The sequence below is a fragment of the Rattus norvegicus genome, chromosome X, assembly GCF_021556685.1.
Source record: "Rattus norvegicus strain SHRSP/BbbUtx chromosome X, alternate assembly SHRSP_T2T, whole genome shotgun sequence".
Taxonomy (NCBI): domain Eukaryota; kingdom Metazoa; phylum Chordata; class Mammalia; order Rodentia; family Muridae; genus Rattus; species Rattus norvegicus.
Window position 1 is genome coordinate 128,914,463 of NC_141554.1, and position 18,800 is coordinate 128,933,262.

The 18,800-nt window shown below is 42.4% G+C and overlaps 1 protein-coding gene across 11 annotated transcripts in view; it reads left to right on the top strand.

The window, feature by feature from the left end:
* Positions 1–4,325: 4,325 nt before the first annotated feature.
* Positions 4,326–18,800, top strand: part of Gria3 (glutamate ionotropic receptor AMPA type subunit 3) — a 263,524-nt gene continuing 249,049 nt past the window's right edge. For 4 of the 11 annotated variants that reach the window (XR_015646200.1, XR_015646199.1, XM_087599276.1 and 1 more), the window contains exons 1-2: positions 4,885–5,348; positions 6,500–6,658. Coding sequence is in view for 8 of the 11 variants with exons in the window: in XM_087599276.1 (XP_087455402.1) it covers positions 5,258–5,348; positions 6,500–6,658 (250 nt within the window). In the remaining 3 variants the exon portion in view is untranslated. 11 annotated transcript variants of the gene reach the window in all.

An 18,800-nucleotide genomic window follows, 5' to 3' on the forward strand; every position in this document is an offset into this window, starting at 1 on the left:
ATGTGACACAGAAAGAAAAACCAAAGAATGTCCCAGGCATGTTGCCTTCATGCAAGAAATAGAAGGTGGAGAAAGGAGATCTTGGATCAAATTGTTGAACTACTGAGTCAAATCGATTGTGAAGCTAGCTGTACCTCTTGACCTTTCAGGTGTATGAGCCAATGCATCTCTATTATTGGTTATATGAGTTTTAGAAGTGTGTGCTTGCCTACAGCATGAAGCATCCTAAATGATATAGGAGATGAAAGGGTCAACTTGTGGTCACTTGCTCCAAGGATGCTTAAAGAAGGTGCTGTAAAAGTGTTTAGTGCAGGGAGGAAAGTGGGAGATGAAAGATATTAAAAGTAAAGGATCACTTCAAAATGTCTATGTCCCCAAACCTCCTAAAGATGTCTTCAGGGCAAAATTCAACCTCTAAATGCTTACATAAGGTATAAAAACCAAAACATTCTGAAAATACTTCTGGTACACAATTATTCCCTTGAATACTGATCATTTTGTATGACTTCTAAGGAAGTTGCTATAGTCTGACTTCTGACACACATACTCTATATTAGGAGAAGCGTCAGCTTAGCTCATGTCTGCCATTTCATCCAAAGCAAAGTCTACCCACAGCACTGAATTTCAACAGTTTCCAGAGAGTTTACATCATAAAAAAGAGTAGGATGAAAGAGAATAGGTCCAAGATTGTTCATGTCTATCTGACCCAGTGAAGCCCCAGATGTGGTTGAATCCTCTACCCTTCTGAAGGAAAAAAAGAAAGCAAACAAAAAACCACATCTAGATAGAGAAATTCAAGAAATAGCCATAAAAATTCACTTGTTTCTAACTTCATGGTTTGACTAGCAATTTGGACAGTGTTTCAGATCTTGGAACAGAACTAAATAGAATAAGAGCAAGAAGAGAGCTTAGAAGCCCCCTTGTTCTGCCTGGCTTTTGTGGTCATTTAGGGATGGATCAAGGATAAAAAGGGAAACCTTGATTCCCATATGCAAGCCCCCTCCTGTGTGCTGTCATGGAACCTAGCACATACCCTTTTCAGATCACCTACCATATTGCCTTGTCATTGCCAGTGAACACATGTGCTCTATGCTTGAAATTCATTGCAGGCAAAAATTTTCTCTCTCTCTTCTATCCCTGGTGATTAGCATAGCCTGTCATAAAGCAGGTGGTCAATAAGTGTTTGTTGAAGAAATCAAAGTTTCAAATGAAGTGACAGGGAAATTATCCTCCCATCGAGCAAAGTGGGGAAAAGCTCGATTTATTACCTTTAAAACATATAGAAGTAACCCTCCAATGGATCAGGATGATTCCAGTTGCTATTTTCCTTATTTGTGAGATTTCAAGTTAGCAAGCATGAAGCTGAATATATAGCTCCCCTACCCCAAACTCTATCAGCCAACATTTCTTTCTACTTATCCAAATGTACCTTAACCCAAGCCTTAGTGAACTATAGATGTTATGAAAAGAAGTACTCCTCACATTTTGATAAATTGTAATCAACTCTGCTTTGGGGAGGGGGCTTTGTTGTTTTGTTCTGTTTTGGTTTTGCTGCTTGCTCTGAATCACAGCCAGCTTAAAATCATGTTGCAAATCGTAAAACAAGCATGTAATCTTGAATCTAGTGGCAATGTTTGTTTACTACAAAAAAATAAAAGACAATTAGATGGGAGTCTTTGCCAATGATTTCTTGTGGCTATGAAGCTACTAATATAATCTTCAGTATTACGTTGGAAAATGAGAAAGGAAGTTCCAAAGTGTCTCATGGCTCCCTTAAACAAGAGCTTGATATTTAAATATATTGCATGTGTACTATGCTTTTCAACCAATAGCAATATGCATCTGCCATTATGCCTGTCCTTCTTGGCTCAGATGAGACGAGACCAGTACCTGCCATGAAGAGCTAAACATTGAAAGGGGAGCGAAAGGGAAATAGTAATGGGAGAGATGAGAGAAAAGAGGTGGGCAGCATTAGGGGCCATGATGTTGATAGAAGAGAGATTTGCCAATGCAAAGGGCCCTGGAGGCTCCTCCTTTCTCATATCTTTTGTTCCTGACCTATTCACAGTATTCTTCAAGTCAAATGATAGTGGAGATGGTCACAAATCTCTTGCACCCTTTCTCATGGCTGGCCAAGCATAGATAGGGACCTCACTCATTTCAGGAGTGAAGTGAGGTGTGCTGAAAACCACGAACCATTCCCCAGCATGAAATCAATTATCCATCCACCTGAAATCAAAGCTGAAACCTACTCAGTAGAGTTATTCCTTTGGATCATAGCATTCAAAGTTCCTACTAAAACACTATTTTATCTCAAAAACACATAGCTGGATAAATAGATAGATGGATAGAGAGATAGAGATAGAGATAGAGATAGAGGTAGAGATAGAGATAGATAGATAGAGAGAGAGAGAGAGAGAGAGAGAGAGAGAGAGAGAGAGAGATAGAAGACATAGAGTGACTCAAGAAAGAGGTGCTGTAAGTGTGGCACTTCAGTATTAAATTGTCACTGCCTGCCATTAAAGCTTTAGTAAAGAATCGCCTACCAGATTCCCTCTGATTTCCAGGGACTGCTGAGGAGCTACTTGGAGAAGATTTTGGTATGGAACACTGGTAAAGATGTTGTAGAAGAGCCTAAGGTAAGGATGGGATGGTGGGAGAAGGGCAGATGACAACAGTTGGGGGCTTTTGAAAGCAATTTACAAGGTGAGAAAAAGAGAAGGGAATTTGGAAATGTAACATGTATTGATTCTTCTGTGAGTCGGGTAATGTATTCGATGCTTTTACATCCATTATTTTGTGTAATCCTTACAATAGCTTTACAACAAAAGACAAAACCCTAGGATGTAGACTCCTGAAGTTGGTCAAGGTCGCATACTACCTACATGTGATGAAAGTTAGGTTTGAACCTGGACCCGTGTCCTGGGTCTATGATTCAGTAATACTGTGTCAGTCTCCACATTTGTCAAGGGATAGTCAACCTCGGCTCTTCTAACCTTATCGTTCTAATGTTCCTTCCACAGGAAGAGAAGTCTTCTCAAGATCCCAAGTTTCCTTCCTTCCAACAATGGACTGTCAAAATTGAGACAGGATTTGCATGAATGACAGAGTTAGAGATCAGGCATTGTCAGAATTGTCAGCTCTGTGGGAAAAGCTGAGAACTACTTTTCTGGTTGCCACAATTTTGAGGCCATTTATTCTCAGCTCTACTTTATGCATTCTTAAAGTCAAAGATCTGGAGTAAGGAGTGCAGGGCCCCTGTCCCTCACCCCTGGCCCCGTGTATATTAGTTTGCTTTTCTCTGACTTAAAGGCTCATTTTATCCCCTCAGTCTAGAAGAAGGTATAAGAAAACCAGAAGATGTTGGGAGGATAAAAAGCTGTTTTGCAGAGCAGCTATAAGGTGGGAAATAAAGATGTGACTAGGATACCTTTTTGTCCCAAGAGGGGAATAGGGCGATGGAAAGTACACAAAATGCTACTCCTCACCAAGACCCAGGGTGAACTGTTAGGAGTTCCTAGATTCTTTTCTCCTCTTAGCTGGGAGAAAGGCAAGAGAGTTGGGGGAGAATGGTAATCTCTGAAGTCTGCACTCAATGGGGGAGGGAATAGTTGATATACCTAAAGTCAACATAAAAGGAGCAAAACAGCTAGGGGCAGTTTCCTCCAACCTTAACTTTCAATCCCCACCCCCATCCCAGCTCACTCCCACACTTCTCTCCTTGGTCTGCAGGACTGAGCGTCCTTTTCATTAACCTTTTAGCTCCCACCTCCATACACATACTATTTTCCTATACCGTCCAAAGCAGTCAGCAGTCACAGCCCCCGCAGCTGGCAAACCAGCCTCAGCACTTGGGCAGGGTGAGGGACACACCTCCCAATGCTGCGGGGACCGGGGAATGCGGGTGGGGGTTGTTCACTTGCCCTCCGATCTCTCTCTGCTGTAAAAGCTGAGCTGAGCGGCAGAGACCAGGCATGCGCAGCATCTTAGGGCGCATTGTGATGGGAACTGCTTTTCTGAGTCTCTTCACAAAGACTCAAGAGTAACCACTAACCACCCCTCAAGACCCCTCATCTTTAAGACACACATACAAATGTAGAGACACTGCAGCTTTTTAAAAACAGGAAACTGGTTGCAGCTTGAAAGTCTGGTCCACGTGAGGTTTGGTGTATTTCTGTTGATCCCATCTCCAGTGTTGACATACGCTGGCACCTAGGCTTTGCAGTCCAGAGCTGCAGTTTGCAGTGGAGCTAAGCGGTGTGCGGCTTTAATTCCACGTCAGATCAACTTTGATCAATATCCCCCTACCGGCCCAATTGGAAGAACCCAATTCACCGGAGCTGAGCCTTTGAGGCTTTTTAGCTCTTTTCTTCTTCCCCCCTCTTTAGATCCACCATCTTCGAGGGCGGGGGAGCCCTTTGGTTTTCTTTATAATTTCTTATTTCTTCATCTCTTCACTGTTTTTTTCTTTTTTTCACGATTTTGGTTTCACTCCGGTTTTAATTTTCTCTGTTTCTGTCTGTCTCCCTGTCTCTATCTCTGTGCCTGTCTCTCTGTCTCTGTCTCCTCTCCTTCTCTCCCTCTGCCTCTGTGTCTTTGTCTCTATCTGTCTCTGTCTCTCTGTCTCTCTGTCTCTGTCTGTCTGTCTCTGTCTCTGTCTGTCTCTCTGTCTCTGTCTGTCTCTCTGTCTCTCTCTGTCTTTCTCTGTGTCTCTGTCTCTCAGTCTCTGTCTCTCAGTCTCTCTCTCTCTCTCTCTCTCTCTCTCTCTCTCTCTCTCTCTCTCTCTCTCTCTCTCTCTCTCTTCTCTCAGAAATCGCTTTGGGGAACCCAGCTTGCAGCCAATGAACCCGCCTTCCAGATTGGTGTGAAGACAGAAGTGAGGTGGGGGGGAGCGTGGAGGGGGTGTGAGAGATCCTGGGAGGGGGGAGAGGAAGAGAGGAGAGAGGAAGAGAGGAGAGAGAGAGAGAGAGAGAGAGAGAGAGAGAGAGAGAGAGAGAGAAGAGAGAGAGAGAGAGAGAGAGAGAGAGAGAGAGAGAGAGAGAGAGAGAGAGAGAAGAGAGAAGAGGAGGAGGCGGCGGAGGAGGAGGATTAGTGTGGGGTGGAAAGGAAGAGTGAGCGAGCGAGAGCAAGTTGAGGGGAGGGGGTGTAAGAGCCGGCGAATTCTTTTTCTTTTTCTATTATTATTTTGACGACTCCCGAGTTGCGCCCATGCTCTTGTCAGCTTCGTTTTAGGCGTAGCACAGCCAGGCAGAAGAAAATGGGGCAAAGCGTGCTCCGGGCGGTCTTCTTTTTAGTCCTGGGGCTTTTGGGTCATTCTCACGGAGGATTCCCCAACACCATCAGCATAGGTAAGCTCCCCAGAGCCAGCCAGAGGGGGCCAGGCTCTTCTGCATCCGAAACCCACTACCCTAGTGGGGTTGGGGCTATCTCAGCGCGAGTCCCTGTCCTGCATGGCTTGGGAACGGTGACTAGGGATGGGGGACTGAGCCGAGATCTTGGAGACCTGAGCTGAAAGGAACTGAGGAGTATAGGGAGCATCCGAGATGGAGAAGGGGTCTCCAGGGGCTAATGCGGGTGGGTGGCCAGGTTTTCTGAGCTGACCAAGGAGCAAGGGAGTCAATCTGGAGGTTGGGATGCTGCAAGAGGCTAAGAGTCGCGGCTTTTCAGCTCGCTATTCTGGACTTTGCCAGGGCATGCTTGCAGCCACTGGAAGTTGTCCCAGGGTGATACTGCCTGTCTGGCCGCGCCAGGACGCATAACCTGGGCCCAGGTCGCCCTGTCCCGAGTCTCAGGATTCAGTGTAACAGGGTACTGTTAGAGGAAATGGAACCCACTTTGAATCCCCCAGACCAAGGAAGTAGCTGTGTGGATGGAGGCTGGGGTGGGAAGTGGGGGTGATACAAGGAGTCGGGCAAGCAGGGAAGTCACGCAGACCAAGGATTCATGAATTGCGGCTGTGTCTGTCTGGAGACCAGCTCCAGTAGCCGGAAGGGAGTTCTCCCCGCCTCTGCCTGTATTTGCAAGTAGAGAAGTTAGAATTGTTGCTTTTCTTGAACTAACCCCCTATATTGTCATGGGGGAAGGTTGGGACAGCAATGGGAACAAAATTGTTTTTCTTCCCACCCTATCCTTGTACCCCAGGGGGGTGGGAAATGAACCAGCTGTGGGGATAAGGGTGGGGGTGGGGCTGAAGTCAGGGTTCGGGGCCAGACTCAAGCTAAAGAACCAAGTCCCACTTTTAGTTCTTTCACCCTTCCCCTACAGCAGCCTCCTCTCTTTTCCCCTTCTTTTTAGTTCCCTCCCAGTACAAACCCCAGGTTTTTCACAGTGGAAATCAGAGTTTCCAAGTCTTGAAAGACACACAGGTTGAAAAAAAAATCAATCCTCAGTTAAGCTTCCCAGTAACACTGAGGTAGCCTGTTAGCTGGTGCTTGCTACTTTCTAACTCACCCTGAAGTAGGGGGGACACAAGCCGAATCTCCATTGCCTTTGCTTCTAGGTGGACTTTTCATGAGAAACACGGTTCAGGAGCACAGCGCTTTCCGCTTTGCTGTGCAGTTATACAACACCAACCAGAACACCACTGAGAAGCCCTTCCATTTGAATTACCACGTAGACCACTTGGATTCCTCCAATAGTTTTTCTGTGACTAATGCTTGTAAGTAGATCTGCGTTGGCTCCCTTTGGGACCTTAGGGGACCTCATTTGCATTTTGTTTGTGATGCACGGGGCTTTGCATACGTGTGTGCTAGGGGGTGGGGGTGGGGGTGATTGCCTCAATAAGCAGACTGAGGCGGTAGTCAATCCTGGGTTCATGTTGCATAAATCAACCTTGAAGTATTCTGCTGAGGGGCTGAAAGCAGTGGGCAAAACTCTGTGGTGAATTATGTTTGATGCAAAACTTCCACTTTCCTCCCTGCTAAACTGGTGTTCTCTTCCCCCGCACCCTTTTCTGTGGGGGGAAAAGAAAGAAAGAAAGAAAATAGCATGGTTGTTCAGGGAAATTTCAGATGGGATTTAAAAAGAAGCAACAGCCGCTCCTTGATTGAGTCAATGCGGGGCATACAGTACTTGAGTGGTAAAGCTGTGTCTGGTGGTAGGAATGAGCTGATTTTGATGACTGCCTGACACAGAGGAACAAAATATGAGAACCCTGCAAACAAGTGACCTTGAGGCATAGATCAGGCTGGATTTCCTGGCCTCTTTCTGTCCTACCCAGAGCTCTCTGATAGGAACTGATAAGACTACAAACTGATTGCAAGTGTTAAATGCATGTCAGCCTGAAAGGAAGAGTGAAGATCATGTTCAGGTGACTTTTTGGAAAGCCAATCCTGTTTGTGCCATCGTGTACACACACACACACACACACACACACACACACACACACACACACACACACACAATTGTTAAAGAGAACACAGTTCTTAATTTAGAGCAAGAGGTCGGTTGTGGGAAGAGGCTTGAAGCAGGAAAACCAAATACTAAAAAGGGGAATTTCACCAGCCCCAAAGCCATTTCTGAAATCCACAGTTGTACCCATGGCTATCTCTTTGCAAAGGGAAAATTTTAACAGTAAAATCATAGGAACTCAAATGGCTAATAGCTTGCTGGACACCGGCTTTTGTTTTGTTTTGTTTAACTTGAAAGGAATTTTTGTAAGAAACACTGAATTCTTCATCTAAGCCTACTTTATTTCACTAAAAGTTTCTCCCAAATGAAGCCACTTAACACAAACTATGTCTTGTTTCTCTGGAACGGTGTGCTTTGAAATCTGAAGTTTCATTACGTTTTGGAAAATGGCATTTGTGTCTGTTCGAATTTAACTTTGTATATGACTTTCTTCAAATCCTTCTGTCTCAAAAGATACATAATCCCTAACAGTCCTTAAACAGGACCTCAAGAGTACATTTCATTGGATTTAAAGACTTGGGCTGAAGGGAAAGTGGAGTGAAGAAGTACTTTTCAAAAAATGTAACAGTTATCAGCCTGCAGAAAAATTTAGCTGAAGGTGCAGATTCTTTTAAGAACATGTTCTGAGACACTCTGTATTTGACATTCTTTAGTTTTCCAACACTGACAAAAAAAATGTATTAACTTTAGTTAAGTGTGAAAGTTACAGAATGTCTGGCTATACTTCCTGTCTGACTTTTGTAATCCCCGACCTCTCTCCAGCATTTACAAGGCACATCTGATTCTTAATCCTGCTGCACTGTGATCTCCTCAAGAGGCTGAATCTGAAATGCGGTTTCGTAAATATCAATTAGAGCAGATTTAAAACCAAATGCATGAAACCAATGGGGTGTGTTATTATTAACAAGGGATAATACATATTTCATCTCCCTTTCCTGTCTTTCCACTGATGAGCTCTGGACTATAAGGCCCATTTGGTTTCTCAGGAATGATTGGTTTCCAAAGCTTTGGGTCCTGTTCTTCTGATCACACTGTTCTGACACTCAGCAGTCTGCCTCCGGCTATCAGAACCTTACCTGAACAACAGTCAGAAAATGATCTCGCCATGAGAAAAATCTTAGGTTTAGGAGCAGGTAATAAATCATCCATATTGGTGTTGAGGTGTCTTAATTCCTTACCTCCCAGGGCAATTAGTGACCAGTGAGTGGACAGGAAAACCAGTTGATCAGAATCTCTCAACTTAAATCCACAGCACTCTTACTTACAAGGCTGGGTTATAGTAGCACACTTGAGAGTGTAAGAGAAGGGGTAAGATTCACTAGGCATCAAGAAAAACAAGACCAAAAGGAAACCTCCTCCTTAGTTATGTCAAATACATGCATAGGCAAGCACAGACTCAGGACACACATGGGAGAACAATCTAGAAATCCACAATGTGTACCTAGCTGCCTGTTGCACTCTCAGACTTTACAGCCAACTCAGAAGACAGTAGAGAAAAGCTGCCATCTTCTCTGGTCCCTGGAACAGTCATGTCTGAAAGTCACAATTGTCTGAATGGGAGTCAGATCTCAAAGTTGTCTCCTGGCAGCTGCTGCTTGGTGGCTTAGTGTGTGAAAGATACTTGGTCTGACTGTAGCCTCTGAAAACAATAATTCAAGGGGGCAGAGAAACCCTGGTGACGTCTGTCCCATCCCTCTCCCCATGGCCTTCATTGTTCTTCTTGTGGAAGCAGGAGTTAAATATGTCAGATACAAGCAAACAATTCTAACAGTACTTGAACCAAGCAAATGACTGCAGATGCCAGTCTGCCAAGTGATTATTACCCAATCCTGCAGAGGAAACAAATAAGCCCAGTGCCCTCTGCCCTTCCTATCTCGGGGAACTCCAGTGAAAACCTCAGATGGGTCCGAATCTGCCCGTGTACCTCTCCCGTATCTAGTTCAGTGTGGAACTGGACTAGGAACAATTAGAGAAGCTTCCTTGTCATTCAGAATTCCCTGTTTGAGCTTTCTTTGGGGCTAGAGCTGACCTCATCTCTTGATCTTTGACCCTGAGTCAGGCACATACTTCCTAGGGCATAGGTATGCAGGCAAACTGAAATGTGAGAGGAAAAGCCTTCTGTGTCCCCGCCCCTGCCCTCTGCTTCACCTCTGCACTGTCACCTTTCCCCGGTGCAATGTATTCAGAAGTCTTTCTCACAGTGATTCCAAGGCACCGGTTATTTAAAGACTCTACTAGCAAGCAAGCATTTTTTTCTGCACAAGCCTCAAGAGGTTTGCTTAAGACAGACTCTAACTTCATTCTGTGTCTTAAGAGGCCAATAAAAGCCTCCCTGGCTTTGAAAGGTGGTTCAGTTGGGATCTTAGCTCAGAAGAGAATTGAAGTTTCTCAGAAAGACTCATCTGATTTAGAGCACATGTTCCCATTTCATAGGAATTAATAGAGTTCACTGCCTTACTTTTCAGTGCAGCTGGCTAAATGCAGAGAGAATGACGGTGTAACTAGAATGATTTCAGCATTCGTGCATCCGTAAACTAGAAAGGCACACACATGATTAGTGCATAAGAAAAGCAATGCACACCCGTTTTGTAAGTTACAGATCTAGCATTTAGGGGAGGAGAAAAAAAAAACCAAACCAATTTGATAATTCTCAGGCTTACAAGGGTAGGGAAATATCAGGAGATTTCTCAGTCGTGTGGTTACTTTGCTGTCCTGTTTCCTCGGGAAGCCCCGTTGATTCCCTTGAAGTCCCCTCCTGTGTCAGGCTGCTGTGCACTTGTAGTGCACTCCACACTACGCCGCCCCAGCCTCTGCAGTGTCAGCTCATTAGCACACAGATCTCATATTCCCTCTCCACACTGTCATTGCAAAAATTGCTGTTGTACACCTTTACAGCCAACAAATGTGCTCGTGGATTACGTACTGTTTTCGAGAAGCAGGGAAAAGGCAAATGTAACCTAAAGGTTATTCACCGCAGAATTGTGCTCTAAACACATTGGCTTAAATAAAAATCTGTCGACGGAAGCTCAGTGCGGAGGCTGGGACTGACAGTGTGGATGGTGGAACTACTCACAGGAATACAATCTCGGATGGAGCCCCAGGCGAAACCCCTTTTGTCAGCTAAACCTAACCTATCAACTGCAAGGTTTTCTTCTATTAATTTTTATAAGTGACTTGAAACCTACCTGCAAACTGAGAACTTGCCCCTTTTATAACTGAGCCTGTTTTGCTACCAAGTGTACTTAGCTGAGACAGGCTTCTATCTCCTACCCACAGAGTCACAATCTAATTATCTAATTACTCTAATTGCCAGGAAGGAGCCACTTTACCTTTTAGGTCCATTTGGAAAAGAAATGTCTCTCTTGATCACCAGCTCTGCAATTCCATGGGCTTTGTTTTGGCTTTGTTTCACTGTTTTGCCTTCTCCTTCTAAGCTTATAACCTAAGATGAATACCCTAAGATCAAGGCTCTTGCCCCACTATAGATTGTCAAATCCTAACTGTTATCCACTCTGACTCCACCTCCCCCATCGCTGAAAGAACTTTGCACTTTTGCTGCCCTGCCTCCTCTACTCTGTCTCCCGACTAGTCCTCAGGAAGTCACACTGGCTTATCTTTCTTGGTCCTTTTGGCCAGCTGGCTTAGCCTACTGACGCGCAAAGGAGACGCCTCAGTGGTGCCAGTCAAAGGTTTAAGTCACCTTCTCACAAGGTTTATCATCATTTTTTTCCCTTAATCTATGCTTTGTAATGGAGGAGGGAGGATGGCGAGGCTATTCATTTGGGCCATAAAAATAGATGGCAATCAGCAGGCTGTAAAGGTGAGCTTCCTGCAAAGTGTATTACCACTCATACAAGACCGCTTCCTATTGATCTAATAAGTGAAGGCAATGGGGAAAGGAGGGTTTGCAGAAAAATAAAAGAGGAAAGAGAATTACTCTGTTATTCTGTCTGTGTTTACTGAAAAATCGGGCTGTGGTTTTTTTTTTCCTCTACAATTTAAACTTGTTTTTCTTCTAAATGAAACTAGTGTTCCATATGCCCCGTCTTTTACCTCAATAGAGATTGTTTTCTTAATTGTATTGCATGAGTAGTGGGAGCTGCTTTAATGGTTTTGGCCCCTGAGATATCTTTAGCTTCCATGGCTATGGGTATTGAGAGATGATTGGCTGCTTCTGTTTTGACAGCTTGAGGAAATAAATGGGGGTGCTGAGGTGCTGTTGTTTGTCTTCCTCTCTTCATAGGAGATTTGTCATTTTTATACAATTGATTTAAGGATTAAAAGACAACAACGATTTTAAGAGATGATTAGACATTTAGGAGCTAGAATTCATTGCTTTGGAGCAGGAGAATAAAAGTCCTTATCAAAATGATTTGCCTTTGGATTTCTAGTTTGGGGACCAATGATATCATTTAAAAGGGCCTTTGTGAAACTTCGTATCTCCTGTGAAGATCAAGAAAATCATATTAAACCAAATTTTGACTTGATTCCTTTGCATGTTGGTAGTTTAGTCCTAATTCGATGGAATGTCTAGGAGAGTGCACCATTAAAGCAACCAATGGAGGTAATAGAGCAAAGGAGCTGTCCATGCACAAAAGCAGCTCCCTCCTCCTGAGAGTTGCTCAGGGACTAGCCAAGCCCCAGACACACAGTTTCAAATAGTCTCAACCTGAAGTTACAATCAACACAGAGTTAAGGAGACTGTCTTCCCCCAGAGGTAATGCTTAGCAAGCTGATGATGTGGGCAAAATATGTCTTTTTCATATTTCCACACTTTTATCATTATTATTTTCTTTCTTACTCTGGCTGTCCAGATCATGCCTATTGCCTGGTCTCTAATCGCCGACTCACTGGCCCATCCGCACTAACATTACATAAGGACTATTTCCTACACTGAGAGTCTAAGTTTTTCTTTTTTTCCTATTGCAATGTCCTTGCTCTTAATTCATTCTCCTTAAGGATTATACACTACTTTGGGGATACCAGCTTTTCCCTGAACACAGAAATATAACCTAGAGTGGTAGAAGAAAGGATTGAAATGCATAACTAAGGATTATCAACTTTAAAACCTGGGAGTATAAGAGGCATCAGGTCTCAATTTTAAAGGAAGATACTCAAATTGGGGGTGGGGGGACTCTTAGGATATGATATGATACTCATATTGGCTTTTTACCCAAATCAAAATCAAAAACCATAGGCTCAGTTTCTCTGTGCAAAACTTGAAAATCTTTGGAACAATTTTGGGAAGCAGTCCAAATGCACAGGGTCTCATTTTATTGAAGTGGCTGTTGTAAGATTTGTAACTGTATGGGGACAGTGGCAGGAGATGAACTGTACTGAAGGAAAATTATAGAGGAGATGACGGTAGTAAGGAAGCTGAGTGTCGTGCAGAAAGTGTCTATCCTTTGGAATGGCATGTGGAATTGCATGCCAGTGATGGTAGCACTGGATGCACTGGGCACCTAGCCAAGAAGCAGCTCCTTCTCCTTCCCTCTAGCCTTCTCTTACTTTAGTCATTCATACATTCTGGTCCCTTTCCTGATGGAAGGAACCATCCTACTGTCTTCTGGACTCACACTGTACATGAGTGAGATAAATGAATGACGGCCCTCCTCCTTGGTTCCCAATTGTCATTTGCTTTTTAAGCAGTTATCCCCAATGCAGCACTATTTTAGTTTCTTCGCAAAAGTCAAAGAAGCCTGGGTAAGACAGTAAACACTGCTCGTGATGGTCTCTTACCATAAGGGGCACAATTCAGTACAAAACAGCATTTATCAACCTCTCATGCATGCGCCATATACTTGAAAAGCATGTTAAAGATTAGGATTTAAACGTTTGCTATGGGCCCGACTTTTCATTCCTAGCAAGTTCCTGGGTGATGCTAATGCACACGGCCATTAAATCACACTTTGAATTAAAAAAAAAATCCAAAGTTGAGAGACTGTATTTATCAAAGTAAAGGTTCTTTGGGTCTCAATTTTATCATCAAGATTTGTGTAATGAAACAGAGTTCTGCAAGAGATATATTTGCTTTATTCTGAGTCACATATGTCTCAGTCATATCACATGTCCATTTCAGACAAGTAGGTGTCATTAGATGCCCATTGAGACCGTTTGCTTAGAGTTAGTTTTTGTAGGACTGTGGACTGGTGAGCTAAAGGGCAGGCTGAGAGAGAATGTAGCTCATGAGTCAGAATGACAGTGTCTTGGCTACTTGCCACATCCCAAAGTGCCCTGTTTAGAAACTATATATGCAAGAGATCTAAGGTTGGTTTGTAGTTCCCACTCTATTTCCACTTTGCTTCTCTGGGTCAAGACATGCCAGAAGGAGGTACGTAACAACTGCTTTTCGGCTGCCTGGCTTCTCTTAAACAGGGTTGGAAACAAGAAGTACAACACAATTCTATCTTTTTCTAGAAGAGACTGGAAAATCGACTCAATTTTCAGGTACTCAAAGTGAGGGAAGAAGTGTAATGTTGCTCCTGAACATATCTTAGCTAAGGACTGACCCAAGGAAGACTTTAAAAGAATATCCAATGACATGTGAAGATTGAAACGGATGCAATGTACACTACCATCGCCACCCCAAATATTGTCACTCTAACAGTCTGCCTTTAGCCTTTAATTTAATAAATTATCTGGATTATTGCATTAGAAATGGATGCTAAAATCTGAGTGTGCTGTCTGGAAGGCAATGAGATAATTTTTTACTCACTTGCATTTAAACAGAATTATTTATTTTAGCTAACCAATTACCTTGCAGAGTTCTCAGGAGGAGATATCCAGGGCAGGTAAGTGACCCAGAATAAGACAGCTGTCTGCCAAAGGAAGTTGAGCAATAAATGGATGGGGACATTGTGAAGGTTGTAGGAGACCTTAGGTGAAAAAAGTGTCAATGAAGCACACACTGTCTCTTCCTTCACATTTGTCCCCAGTAGTGAACTTCGCCCTTTACTCACTACAATCTGATCTATATTTGACTCTTTTCATGACATTTGACCCATGGAGTTGCTCTCTGCTGATGTACTGAGCCTGCTGCCTACTTTATGCATGGTTGTTTGTTGCCATGGGTAATTGTGATGTTAGGATTTTCTGTGGTTAACATGGAAAACTTTCAGAAGTAAAATCCATGTGTAAGCGAAGATAGTGAGCAATTTTTAAGCTTTTAAAAATTATAATGAACCTCCCCCCACCCCCTTTAGTTATCCATGGTTGGCTGATCACTTCTAAATTACTCACTGCAAATTAGGTTCATTTCTATGTTATCCTAAACAGCTCAGGCTATGGATAAAACAGGTAGAGATCAGGACTCATCCCACAGAAAGGTACGTATATGGATAAAGGTGTTAATGTGGTGTTCTCTGCATGGGTGAATTGGAAATTTAAGACAGACCTCTGACATTTGCAGTCAGACAGAACCTGCTCTAGAACCGCAAATATCCTTTCATTTCACGGCAATATCCAAAGCTGCTCCCTGATTAGTTTAAAGCTGTGTCTTGGATTGGGCCATTTGCATTAGAATCATCAGAGATGCTGATTTAAATATGAATTCCTAGTTTATACCCCAAAGGTATAAATCAGAAAATATATCGTTTAAGCCTATCCACCAAGCTTTGTGGGTGACAATAATAAAATAAACTCAATTTGAGAATCATATATTTAATAAATCCTGGTAGTATAAACTGAGATATGCAGATTCAGACTGAAATCTATGGAACACCCACTAAGCACCAAGTATTGTGCCTACAAGTAGTGTGTGTGTGTGTGTGTGTGTGTGTCTGTGTCTGTGTGTGTGGTGTGTGTGTATGTGTGTCTCTGTGTGTGTGTATGGGTATGTGTCTGTGTGTCTGTGTGTGTGGTGTGTATGTATGTGTGTGTGTGTCTCTCTGTGTGTGTATGGGTATGTGTCTGTGTGTGTCTGTGTATGTGTGTGTGAGTGTGTGTGTGTGTGTGAGTGTGTGTGTGAGTATATGTGTGTGGTGTGTGTATGTATGTGTGAGTGTATGTGTGTGTGAGTGTGTGTGTGGTGTGTGTGTGAGTGTATGTGTGTGTGAGTGTATGTGTGTGTGTCTGTGTCTGTGTGTCTGTGTGTGTGGTGTGTGTCTGTGTGTCTGTGTGTGGTGTGTGTGAGTGTGTGGTGTGTGTGTGAGTGTATGTATGTGTGTGTGAGTGTGTGTGTGTGGGGGTGTGTGAGTTTGTGTGTGTGAGTATGTGTGTGGTGTGTGTATGTATGTGTGAGTGTATGTGTGTGTGAGTGTGTGTGTGGTGTGTGTGTGAGTGTATGTGTGTGTGAGTGTATGTGTGTGTGTCCGTGTCTGTGTGTCTGTGTGTGTGGTGTGTGTGTGTCTGTGTGTGGTGTGTGTGAGTGTGTGGTGTGTGTGTGAGTGTATGTATGTGTGTGTGAGTGTATGTGTGTGTGGGTGTGTGAGAGTGTGTGTGAGTATATGTGTGTGGTGTGTGTATGTATGTGTGAGTTATGTGTGTGAGTGTGTGTGTGTGGTGTGTGTGTGTGAGTGTATGTGTGTGTGTCTATGTGTCTGTGTGTGGTGTGTGTGTGTGTCTGTGTGTGGTGTGTGTGAGTGTGTGGTGTGTGTGTGAGTGTGTGGTGTGTGTGTGAGTGTATGTATGTGTATGTGTGTGTGGTGTGTGTGATGTATGTGTATGTATGAGTGTGTGTGTGTGTGTGTGTGTGTGTGTGTGTGTGTCTGGGTAATTTATCTATTATTGACTCATGTAACCATTAACAAGTTTGGCTGTCAACCAAAAATTTAGACTAGGACTTGAGAAAACTAAGAGACTAACCTTAAAGTCCCTGGAACAAAGGCAGTAACAACTCTGAGATGGCAAGTAGAAATAGGGGACTAGTCTTCATTTTTACTGTGTATCTTCCTATCTTTGCTTGTTAGCCAATGAGAGTTCTTTAAACATGTTATGGACTAGATGTCATGGCAAATGTCAGTCTGTTTATTAAAATGGATGTGTTGTAATCATTTACTGTAGCATTCGTTGTGGCCTTCCTCCTCATGATTGTTATAAACAAATTTAAAACAAGAGCTGATATAATAACCACCACTCCACTGTACCAGGTGGAAAACGTTGTTCAAGGCATTTATATGTTACATCCCAAGGAATCATCACATTTCCAGAATTGAGGCACTTTCACCCCAATTTTATATAAAATAGAAATCATAAGTGGTTCAAAATTCATAAGCAGCTAGCTCAAGGTTACACAGCTGGCTCTGTGGTGCTGCCAAGAGAATTTCCTGCCTCTAGAGCCTTACTCAATTTCAAATGGAGGTGAAATCTTAAATGATTATAAGAGCGAGACACATCACATATGTGGGGCATTAGACAGGTATGTTTAATAAGGAATAGTGAAGCTTTTGACAATCTCTGTGTTACAAAGCCCTCAACATATACAAATCCTATTTTTAATCCACCATGAAAGAAACAAGATACCTTCAGTAGTCCCTAAGATGACTGAATGTGGAAGGTGCATGTCTCTGACATCTATACGACAATATGCTATATACTCCATTTAACAGCTAATTGGTTTGGGGAAAACTGATAATTAGTCATTATAACTAGTGAAAAAAATAGAAAAGAGCAAAGTTATACTCAGGGTAGGGGACAAACCCATTGGTCTTATTTTCTTAGCAAAACATTAAGGTATACCAGCATAATAGAACTCTCTACCTCTTGTGCATATATCATATATTAATATTATATACACAACACTTTATACAGTTGTTTTCCTTATTTAAATGTCACCTCAACTCTAACCTTCGATCAGGCAAAGGTGAAGTATATTGCAATGGCAGAATGCTAGCATGGGGTCATATATATATATATATATATATATATATATATATATATATATACACACACACACACACATACATACATACACACAAACACACACAGACATATATATACACACACACACATACACACACATATATACATATATATGTATATATATATATGTATATATATATATATATATATACACTCACACATACATGGCAGATCAGAAAAGGTCTTTTGAGGGGGCTTGCTTTGGAGAAATTGCCTAGGTTCTCATGTATACTCCTCACAAATTAGAGACACTATATAAGTTAAGAATCTCTGAAGGTTCACCTAAGGTAAGATTTTTCCTTTATTTCAGGAGACAGGCTTAGATCTTTAAGCCAATGTCCAAAAGAAACATGTTTTCTTATTTGCTTGAAGTTGCAGACAGACACAAGCCACTTTAGTCACACTCCGTCATTGGGAGCAATTGTAGCCTATCCATAACCTGACACAGTATGAGTGAGAGCCGTCTGTCTTCTCATCATAACCCCATTTCCAGAAATCAGAGCAGGACACAAATACATCCCTGTTTCTCATTAAATTAGTAAACAAGGAAACAATTTGGTATCCTATTTTCAGACTCAGTCATGTTCAGTCCCCTGTCATTTTACGTGTTCCAACAGTAAGTGATCTGCTAGTTCCCTTGAGAGAATACAACATCTAGTGGCAGAGTTTTGCTAACCAAGAATCCCTATCAGTGACTTCTCTCTTTTGGTTAGAAAGTAAAAGTTGTTGACATATATAGCCAATCAATAAATATTGGACACTACCAATTCACAAATGAGAACCTTAATGAACAAAGCCTTTGATGTTAATTGGAGATAAATGTCTGGGATGCCTATAGAACCCGTTCTTGATTAAAACTTTATGAATGCTATATAACTACTCCAGTATGATATATTTCTCAGTAAAGCCATGCCTAAAGTGTAAATTAAGACCATCCCACTACATATATCACCATACAATTTACTTTGAAGTCATAAAGTAAATTACAGAGAAGTGAACACTTTAGATCCCATGTTTCTTGGCTTTGGAAAACAATAAAAGGAGAAGAGAGATTTATGAGAGTGAATACTAGACCAGGAGTTAAGACAGACACACAGGTATAGGTATTAATCAACTGCCTTGATCAATATGGACCAGATTCTATATCTCTGGTTCTCGTTTCTATCACTTTTAAAGTAGAGAGGTCCTTCTGGATCTTATCTGAGATTTTGATCATCGATAGCCTATCACAATGTCTTACTAGCTCACTTCATTTCTAGCTGAAGAAATAGCATTCAAGTGAAATCCCCCAACCTTCTTTCTGTGTCTAGAAAGTTCTATTCATGTTTATTGTCCTAGCCTACACTGTTAAGTCCTGTGATCAAATTATCAGATCACAAAACTGGTGGATAGTGTTTCTACCTAGTTATCCCAACTTCCTTTACTTATTACGACATACTGAGCAAGTTATTTTACTTCGTCATGCCTCATATTCCCCAATGACAAATGGGAATAATAATAATCCTTATTGCATTGGTTTAAATGAAGCTTAA